The 11,308-nt window shown below is 39.8% G+C and overlaps 1 protein-coding gene across 1 annotated transcript in view; it reads right to left on the bottom strand.

Moving 5' to 3' along the window:
• Positions 1–4: 4 nt before the first annotated feature.
• Positions 5–11,308, bottom strand: part of znrf1 (zinc and ring finger 1) — a 62,618-nt gene continuing 51,314 nt past the window's right edge. Inside the window, exons 4-5 of the mRNA XM_079810012.1 lie at positions 9,966–10,057; positions 5–1,749 (exon numbers count right to left, since the gene is read on the bottom strand). Of these exons, the coding sequence (XP_079666138.1) occupies positions 10,000–10,057 (58 nt within the window). The 3' untranslated portion in view covers positions 5–1,749; positions 9,966–9,999. The remainder of the gene's footprint in view (positions 1,750–9,965; positions 10,058–11,308) is intronic.

Below are 11,308 nucleotides of genomic sequence, written 5' to 3'. Positions count from 1 at the left end.
ATTTCATCTTGTTTTAATTATATGTATGATCATCATCATCGTTATTACTCGTCCCACAGATTGCACATCAAAATCATCAGACACTTATTTGTACCTTCTAAAAACAGGCATCCGTTCATGTCCCTGGAAAAAAAAGAAAAGAAAAACATACAAAATAACAGACTTGAACGCAAAAATAAGAAAAGGATGGGTTTCGAGAGTGCCGAGTCACTTTCTGCAGCCCATGCTGCACAAGATAGTACTACGCTACCTGACTCTGTTTATTTGTTTGATTTGTTTAACACGGTGAGGCGAAATTGTTATCCATTGTTTTGATGGATGGTGTTTGTATGCCCTCATTTACAGGCACAAAGCAGGAAAAAATCCCTCAGAGATGCTCTATTTCTATCCAACACAGAAAGTAATAGGTTGTCAAATATTTTCTTGCAGTTGTTTTTTCTACCCTTTTCATTTTACGCCTTTCGTTTTTTATTTGTTTGAATTTTTTTTCTTTTTTACAATTTCTGCAACATCATTTTCTAACAGTGCTTGCTGTTTATACAGTAGACGGAGGCATCCTGAAGGTTAAATATATTTCTTGTGAGGTTTCTCACAGATTTTTCAAAAATAAAAAGTAAATGCAGATCATAGAAATGATCTTGTAATAGATTCACACCAGTATATCTGGGCTTTACATACAGTAGTGAAGCAACATTAGCTTACCAGACGCAAGCTGGTCGGTCACATACAGAAAACATGGGAAGATGGACAGAAGCTGAAATCACACACACGCACGCACACACACACACACACACTGAATACGTACTCAAGGCTTTTACAGGGAAATTGTCCGAATATTATGGTGAGCGCTTCAGAATAACTGCCCCGAAATTGCAGATGAAACTAGGAAAATAGCTTTGAGCTTCTTATCGTTTCAGAATCCATGGGGGAAAGACATCTACTGTGAATTGTAAACATTTGAAGACAGACCGAGAGTGTATTTCTCTCCGGTTATGACCGTAAACCCCCATCCCAACACACATGCTGATGTCTTGGACTTCCTCTGGCACTAACAGGAAACACAATTTACACATTTCCCCGCCTGTGGACACATGATCACACACATGCACACACAGAATAAGTAAATCTACATCCACCGGCTGTCCAACACATCACTAACGAGTGAACCGCGCACATGAAACTCCTCCCACGAACCAGGTGTGAAACCCCGCCCCCTGCCACACCCCCCTTATGGCCCCTCTAATCAGCATGGTTTGACTGACGGGACTGGTATGGCCTCTGGATTGGTTTGCAAAGGGTGTTCTACTTCCTACTTGTTTGCCGCCAGTGCCCTGCCCCTTTATCGCTCCGCCCTATTTGTTGCCCCGCCCCTCTTTCCCATCTCCTTCCGTCTGATTACATACACAAGGAGAGAGGACCGGATCAAAATGCAGACTGAACACACACGTCGATAAGAACACAGAGTATGCAGAGGGGTCAAGAAAGCGAGACGTTATCCAAAGCCGGAGATCCGGTGTCGGTGGTTGGCGTGGGGGGGTCCGGTTAGCAGTTTAGCAATCTCTAGCACAGCGGGTAGGAGATTCTTGGATGCAAGTGGTAATGACGGTGTCGACTGGATGAACACTTTTATTTGGTTCAGTTTTGCGATGACACATTTCCTTTTCCGTAGGTTTGATCGAATTGGTTGGTAGATTGATTTATTTGGTTATTTTTGTGTCAGGATATCCAGGTTTAGGTCCATAAAGTGCCCTACAGTGAGAGGAAAAAGAAACAAAGAAGGAATATAAGAATTATACTGAGCCCGAAGGTGTTTTCATGAAAGTTTTATGAAAAGTTTATGTCAGGGGTCTTGGGAGCTGGTCTGAATGTGGTTTACTTTAGTCAGTGGTGTGGGTAACATATTATATAATTGCAATATTCCATTTATTACTACTACTAGTACTACAAATACAAAATTTATAAAAAAATGACTTTATATTAACTCCAGCATTTTTAGGATTAAGTTTAAGGCTTTAAACAGCCAGTTGCATTAACTGCTAAGACTAGTCTTTCAAGTTAGTCATCACATTGTTTTCTTTAAGAGTTTTAAGTCAGTTACATAAAAACGTAGATTTGTCTAGTTTAAACCAAAAAAATTTGACTGATTGCCCCTTGACTAATCACTAATTGTTCGTACCAGTACTTAAGACACAGTCTTACATAATGGCTGTTTATAAGCCATTAAATATAAACAGACTGATCGGTGTATGACATCAAAGTACAGCGAGAGCAATTGAAAGCATACAGAGCCGTCTGCTCTCTAATCGCTCTCGCGGTACTTTGATGATGTCATACACCAGTCTGCGCAGCGACACTTCAAGTTGAACACACCTAACAGTTTTGGCTCAGTTTTACGCTCTGTTGTTATCGTCATCATTGTTCTGCTTTCTCATTGGCCCAAACGGAAAAATTAGCTGTTGCTGCCAGATCTCGATCACCGAAAATCACATTGTAGTTGATTCAAAACTGACTAGACTAAATCAAATGATAAAATAGGGAAATAATTTTTTTAGCGAAAACTTATAAACCGTTAAATACAGACCTACTGTAAGTAGATCTACTGTAACTATCTGAGATTGTTAATCGATAGTATATGCGTTTGTTAAAGTCAATTTGCATCATTTCAATACTTATATTTTTTAATTATTGTTTATATTTATTATAGTATACTATATTTATAATGTAAGTATTTACTAGCTACACTATAAGTATACACTCACCTAAAGGATTATTAGGAACACCATACTAATATTGTGTTTGACCCCCTTTGGCCTTCAGAACTGCCTTAATTCTACGTGGCATTGATTCAACAAGGTGCTGAAAGCATTCTTTAGAAATGTTGGCCCATATTGATAGGATAGCATCTTGCAGTTGATGGAGATTTGTGGGATGCACATCCAGGGCACGAAGCTCCCGTTCCACCACATCCCAAAGATGCTCTATTGGGTTGAGATCTGGTGACTGTGGGGGCCATTTTAGTACAGTGAACTCATTGTCATGTTCAAGAAACCAATTTGAAATGATTCGAGCTTTGTGACATGGTGCATTATCCTGCTGGAAGTAGCCATCAGAGGATGGGTACATGGTGGTCATAAAGGGATGGACATGGTCAGAAACAATGCTCAGGTAGGCCGTGGCATTTAAACGATGCCCAATTGGCACTAAGGGGCCTAAAGTGTGCCAAGAAAACATCCCCCACACCATTACACCACCACCACCAGCCTGCACAGTGGTAACAAGGCATGATGGATCCATGTTCTCATTCGGTTTACGCCAAATTCTGACTCTACCATCTGAATATCTCAACATAAATCGAGACTCATCAGACCAGGCAACATTTTTCCAGTCTTCAACTGTCCAATTTTGGTGAGCTCATGCAAATTGTAGCCTCTTTTTCCTATTTGTAGTGGAGATGAGTGGTACCCGGTGGGGTCTTCTGCTGTTGTAGCCCATCCGCCTCAAGGTTGTGCGTGTTGTGGCTTCACAAATGCTTTGCTGCATACCTCGGTTGTAACGAGTGGTTGTTTCAGTCAAAGTTGCTCTTCTATCGGCTTGAATCAGTCGGCCCATTCTCCTCTGACCTCTAGCATCAACAAGGCATTTTCGCCCACAGGACTGGATGTTTTTCCCTTTTCACACCATTCTTTGTAAACCCTAGAAATGGTTGTGCGTGAAAATCCCAGTAACTGAGCAGATTGTGAAATACTCAGACCGGCCCGTCTGGCACCAACAACCATGCCACGCTCAAAATTGCTTAAATCATCTTTCTTTCCCATTCTGACATTCAGTTTGGAGTTCAGGAGATTGTCTTAACCAGGACCACACCCCTAAATGCATTGAAGCAACTGCCATGTGATTGGTTGATTAGATAATTGCATTAATGAGAAATTGAACAGGTGTTCCTAATAATCCTTTAGGTGAGTGTAGTTAATTTTTTGAATCGACTGACAGCACTAATTATTATAAAAATTATCAGGGTTCTAGATCTTTGTGAATGCTATTTTGTAAAACTTGCATATTATTATTATTAGGGGCCAAGCACCGAAGGTGCGGAGGCACCTATTGTAATCGTTAGATTTCTTATTATTATTATTAGGGGCCAAGCACCGAAGGTGCGGAGGCACCTATTGTAATCGTTAGATTTCTTATTATTATTATTAGGGGCCAAGCACCGAAGGTGCGGAGGCACCTATTGTAATCGTTAGATTTCTTATTATTATTATTATTATTATTATTATTCCGCCATGGAAGTCTATGGCAGCCCATAGAACCGCTTGCGGGAAAGTTGTGAAATTTGGTACACTGATAGAGGTTATTACCAATAGTACCCACACCAATTTTGGAGTCTCTAAATCAATCTCTCTAGCGCCACCACCTGTCCAAAGTTTGACTCATGTTTTTGCTAATAACTTTTGAACCATAAGGGCTAGAAACAAAATCTTTTTTTCTTTCGATTTATTGGTTTAAGCCGATTCGATCGCACCCTATGACGTCATTTACATCATTACAATGTTCCCGCCATTTTGAATTAACCGAAACCCAACTTTTTCGAACTCCTCCTAGGCCGTTGGTCCGATTTACACGAAAATTGAACCAGATCATCTCCAGACAGTGTTGACAAAAAAACATGGAATTCAAGTTGATTCGTTAAATCGTTTTTGATTTACACGCAAACAAATTTTACGTAATGCTTGAAAAAACACACTTAAGCCAATATCTCCGCAACGCTTTATCGTATTCAAACCAAACTTGGTACAAGTCATCACAAGCATGACTTGAGGCAACATGCAGCGTTTCGGCGCAGCGCCACCTACTGGTCCGGAGATACGAAAAATGGCTATTTTTGCTTATAACTTCTGAACTATTTGTCCAAAAATCATAAAAGTGATCTCGTTAGATTCAGGACGGCATGCCGAGTCGTCTGATATCCAATTTTACCATATCGGCCATTTTGACTGTCGGCCATTTTGAATTATGTTCTAAAATGCTGTATTTTATGAACGCATGAACGGATTTTTACGAAACTCGGTATGGGTCATCAGCACGATGTTCTGAAGTAGCCTGACAAGTTTCAAAACAGCGCCACCTAGTGGATAATTTTTTTTTCAAACGCCTATAACTTTAAGTGGGGTTGACTTATTTTCATGGGACTAACTTTTTTTGTCTCCTGAATCCTTGCCAAGTCCAACGATACCAGACTTGCCAGGTTTCAGCGTATGGTTTGTGCAGCGCGGTAATTTAGCGCTTAAAAAACATTAGCTGATATCTTCGAAACCGCTAGTCCGATCGAGACGAAACGAGCGCCAGAAAATCGGAAACATAGGTCGATAGCTATACGTCAATGCCCAAATGTCAAAATATTGATAGTAAGGGGTAGTAAAATCCAATCAAAGTCAAGTGTCAGTCATTTTTTACATGTTTTTTCATATAAATGTCTATAACTCCAAAACGAAATGAGATATTTTCACCAAAATTGACACACACATGTATGGGCTCAATCCGATGACACATAAAAAAAATTGTAGGATTGTGCCTCTTGGTGGCGCTATAATAGAACAAAACATGACATTGGCACTGTACAACTCAATGTTTTAATGTGGTGTTTTAAAGTCCCTGTAAAGGCAATTCTGAGATTTGTTTCTAAACACATTATAAATGTTAGAAATGTATTGCTGAAACACATTACAAAGACTGTGAACTATGAAGTACTGAATTCAGAAGTTAGACCGTTAAACAGTTTTTCACCGTTGCTGTGTTCAGGATTTTCTGGGCGGGGCTAAAACGGTGGCTCGATGACGCACTGAAGCCACCGAGCCTGGCTCCTCCCCTAACACGATCATAACTAGAGCACATTCGCATCAGTTCGATCGCGAGTTACTGTTAGTACTGTTAGTTACTATAGTCAACAACTTGCATAACAGCTTACAAAACAAAAACGATGAAGAGGTGGATTAATTTTGTGAACAGCAACCTTGATGGAGAGCTGAGGATCATCACCGACACCTACCTCTGCAGTGACTTTACACCGGTTCGTTTTACAAACTTTCACCGGAGACAACTGGGATTCACTGATAATCCGCTGCAGAACCGACTATCCCCCGCCCAGGCCTTCATCCTCCCGTCCCGCCGACATCTGGTGCGTCGTGATCATAGACGCTCGTGATCAGTGAGTGTTGTCTTGTGTGCTACTGCCGCTTTCCCGCGAGTGGGCGTGGTTTCGGCGCCGACAGCGGACACACCCCCAGCGTTTGAGAGCAGAGAATGCTGCTCATTTTTTCAGGTTTTTGATAAGCTATTTTATGTACTTCCCGGATTTTTTTATGATTCAAATTTGGCTGGGTGGTTAATAACACATTTATCTGTGGTGTGAGGAACTCAGAACACATGTTTAGTTTTGACTTTACAGGGACTTTAACGGTTTTGCTTCAAATGTCTTTACTCATTTTTTCAGTTGGTCTGCTGCTATCTTCCTTGTTTGCTTCTGTTGCGCTTGGCCCCGTTAATGGCTGCTTGCAGCTATATTTATTATTATTATTATTCCGCCATGGAAGTCTATGGCAGCCCATAGAACCGCTTGCGGGAAAGTTGTGAAATTTGGTACACTGATAGAGGTTATTACCAATAGTACCCACACCAATTTTGGAGTCTCTAAATCAATCTCTCTAGCGCCACCACCTGTCCAAAGTTTGACTCATGTTTTTGCTAATAACTTTTGAACCATAAGGGCTAGAAACAAAATCTTTTTTTCTTTCGATTTATTGGTTTAAGCCGATTCGATCGCACCCTATGACGTCATTTACATCATTACAATGTTCCCGCCATTTTGAATTAACCGAAACCCAACTTTTTCAAACTCCTCCTAGGCCGTTGGTCCGATTTACACGAAAATTGAACCAGATCATCTCCAGACAGTGTTGACAAAAAAACATGGAATTCAAGTTGATTCGTTAAATCGTTTTTGATTTACACGCAAACAAATTTTACGTAATGCTTGAAAAAACACACTTAAGCCAATATCTCCGCAACGCTTTATCGTATTCAAACCAAACTTGGTACACGTCATCACAAGCATGACTTGAGGCAACATGCAGCGTTTCGGCGCAGCGCCAGCTACTGGTCCGGAGATACGAAAAATGGCTATTTTTGCTTATAACTTCTGAACTATTTGTCCAAAAATCATAAAAGTGATCTCGTTAGATTCAGGACGGCATGCCGAGTCGTCTGATATCCAATTTTACCATATCGGCCATTTTGACTGTCGGCCATTTTGAATTATGTTCTAAAATGCTGTATTTTATGAACGCATGAACGGATTTTTACGAAACTCGGTATGGGTCATCAGCACGAGGTTTTCTGAAGTAGCCTGACAAGTTTCAAAACAGCGCCACCTAGTGGATAATTTTTTTTTTCAAACGCCTATAACTTTAAGTGGGGTTGACTTATTTTCATGGGACTAACTTTTTTTGTCTCCTGAATCCTTGCCAAGTCCAACGATACCAGACTTGCCAGGTTTCAGCGTATGGTTTGTGCAGCACGGTAATTTAGCGCTTAAAAAACATTAGCTGATATCTTCGAAACCGCTAGTCCGATCGAGACGAAACCAGCGCCAGAAAATCGGAAACATAGGTCGATAGCTATACATCAATGCCCAAATGTCAAAATATTGATAGTAAGGGGTAGTAAAATCCAATCAAAGTCAAGTGTCAGTCATTTTTTACATGTTTTTTCATATAAATGTCTATAACTCCAAAACGAAATGAGATATTTTCACCAAAATTGACACACACATGTATGGGCTCAATCCGATGACACATAAAAAAAATTGTAGGATTGTGCCTCTTGGTGGCGCTATAATAGAACAAAACATGACATTGGCACTGTACAACTCAATGTTTTAATGTGGTGTTTTAACGGTTTTGCTTCAAATGTCTTTACTCATTTTTTCAGTTGGTCTGCTGCTATCTTCCTTGTTTGCTTCTGTTGCGCTTGGCCCCGTTAATGGCTGCTTGCAGCTATATTTATTATTATTATTATTCCGCCATGGAAGTCTATGGCAGCCCATAGAACCGCTTGCGGGAAAGTTGTGAAATTTGGTACACTGATAGAGGTTATTACCAATAGTACCCACACCAATTTTGGAGTCTCTAAATCAATCTCTCTAGCGCCACCACCTGTCCAAAGTTTGACTCATGTTTTTGCTAATAACTTTTGAACCATAAGGGCTAGAAACAAAATCTTTTTTTCTTTCGATTTATTGGTTTAAGCCGATTCGATCGCACCCTATGACGTCATTTACATCATTACAATGTTCCCGCCATTTTGAATTAACCGAAACCCAACTTTTTCGAACTCCTCCTAGGCCGTTGGTCCGATTTACACGAAAATTGAACCAGATCATCTCCAGACAGTGTTGACAAAAAAACATGGAATTCAAGTTGATTCGTTAAATCGTTTTTGATTTACACGCAAACAAATTTTACGTAATGCTTGAAAAAACACACTTAAGCCAATATCTCCGCAACGCTTTATCGTATTCAAACCAAACTTGGTACAAGTCATCACAAGCATGACTTGAGGCAACATGCAGCGTTTCGGCGCAGCGCCACCTACTGGTCCGGAGATACGAAAAATGGCTATTTTTGCTTATAACTTCTGAACTATTTGTCCAAAAATCATAAAAGTGATCTCGTTAGATTCAGGACGGCATGCCGAGTCGTCTGATATCCAATTTTACCATATCGGCCATTTTGACTGTCGGCCATTTTGAATTATGTTCTAAAATGCTGTATTTTATGAACGCATGAACGGATTTTTACGAAACTCGGTATGGGTCATCAGCACGATGTTCTGAAGTAGCCTGACAAGTTTCAAAACAGCGCCACCTAGTGGATAATTTTTTTTTCAAACGCCTATAACTTTAAGTGGGGTTGACTTATTTTCATGGGACTAACTTTTTTTGTCTCCTGAATCCTTGCCAAGTCCAACGATACCAGACTTGCCAGGTTTCAGCGTATGGTTTGTGCAGCGCGGTAATTTAGCGCTTAAAAAACATTAGCTGATATCTTCGAAACCGCTAGTCCGATCGAGACGAAACGAGCGCCAGAAAATCGGAAACATAGGTCGATAGCTATACGTCAATGCCCAAATGTCAAAATATTGATAGTAAGGGGTAGTAAAATCCAATCAAAGTCAAGTGTCAGTCATTTTTTACATGTTTTTTCATATAAATGTCTATAACTCCAAAACGAAATGAGATATTTTCACCAAAATTGACACACACATGTATGGGCTCAATCCGATGACACATAAAAAAAATTGTAGGATTGTGCCTCTTGGTGGCGCTATAATAGAACAAAACATGACATTGGCACTGTACAACTCAATGTTTTAATGTGGTGTTTTAACGGTTTTGCTTCAAATGTCTTTACTCATTTTTTCAGTTGGTCTGCTGCTATCTTCCTTGTTTGCTTCTGTTGCGCTTGGCCCCGTTAATGGCTGCTTGCAGCTATATTTATTATTATTATTATACTATAAAAGTGGTCTGAGTTCATTGTGAATGTTTTTTATAGAGGACTCAAGTGTGAAAACTTTCATTTGCATTGGATAGCAATTTTAGTTCCTTTATAATAGAGCAAAGGTCATTAGGGGGTTTAGGTGTTAATTTCACATTTACTACATAAATGCTAAAAATGCTCCTGACAAGTGTGAAGGTGTATTTACGATACAAGCTTGTCAAAAAAAAGTGTTGCTACTATGACTGGAGGATGCTTTCTATAGTCTATTTAAAAGTGGTGCATTGAATTGATAAGATTGTGCTGCTACTAAATGATAAAGTCAAAAATTCCTATATCAAATGATGACTTGAAATATCAGATTATTGAGACACGCGTTTTCGTGTAGGTGAATATTTGCGCGATGGGGTTCACCTTTCTCAGCGTTAGCAGAAGTAGATGATGGAGGTCAGTCTGAAGGATGTTCAGGGCAGGAGCGGTTGATCTCAAACCAGGAGTCTATACAGCTAATGAAAAAGATGATAAACATGTCAGTTTTGGTTCAATTTTAACGTAATCTATGTCAGAAAAACAACATTTCTATTAGCATATTGCTTTTAAATGATTCTACATAAGATGTCCTAAGCAGGCACAGTGAGTTTCTAACATCAAATAATTGTTCTGTCCTCACTAAAAGTGCAGAAACTGCAGGAAATGACAAAACCACAGCCAGCCTGAACATCTTTGATGTTTAATGTACAGCTATGCGGAGATGGGGTTCTGGGGGATTCAGCGGGATTCTGGACCGGATATAGAAACCAAGCAAGTGTCACAAATGTCTTGCCAGTCGCAGCTGGTTAGGCCAAAAACATTGACTTAGAAGTAATAGGATTTATTGGTTGTCGCTTTATTGCTGGTTAGGACTGGTTAGACAAAGTTGTTTGATTGTGCTTCAACACCATCTCATGTATAAGTAGCAAAAGAACACCAGCCAGCCAATCGGATCACTTTTCAAGGTGTCTGCGGTTTGAGACAAATGCGTGAGTGTGCTATTCAATAGCCAGAACCTCCTGCTGAGACACCACATACAGACATCAAATGTCAATCATTTAGTTACATAATCACATAATTATATATAGGATATGACAAGGTTTGTTTCATGTTCAGCAAAAAAAGTTAATTCTCAGGTAATTTGTCATTCATCTGACTGACTAAAAGCTAACATTTCCTGTTTAAAGAGGACCTATTATGCCCTTTTCATGCTTGAATGTTTTTTTTTTCTTCACATATTTTACATGGTTGCAGCTCCTCTCTTCCCAGTCTGTCAGTAACACTCTAGATGTGTTCGACTTCGGCTGCGGCTGGACGTAACCGATCGGCGAGAGTTGCCGCTTGCAGTCGGGGAGGAGCTGTAAACGGAGACGTGAAGTCGGACACTTTCTGCTTCCCGTAGTGACGCTCGTGTGGTGTTTGCCTACTTTATCACAGATGAAGTTAATTAAATGCAATATTTGTCAAATACACAGACGTTTTCATTCAATACTTGATGTACTGCTTAATACAGCGTCTGTTTGTACAAGAATCAAGTTCAACATGAGCCTATACAATTTAAATACAATTGAAGTGGGGTCTATGTTTTTTTTTATCAGTTTTATTTTGATATAAACTTGACACAATATAACACAATATAATATTTGATGCCATATGTCACAGTGACGTGTCTCAAGTCGGACAACATTTCTAATGCACTGCTTCAAGTTAGACGCCAATTGGTCTGT

Source organism: Gobio gobio (assembly GCF_949357685.1).
Source record: "Gobio gobio genome assembly, chromosome: 25".
Taxonomy (NCBI): Eukaryota; Metazoa; Chordata; class Actinopteri; order Cypriniformes; family Gobionidae; genus Gobio; species Gobio gobio.
This window is presented reverse-complemented; position numbering and strand designations above follow the sequence as displayed.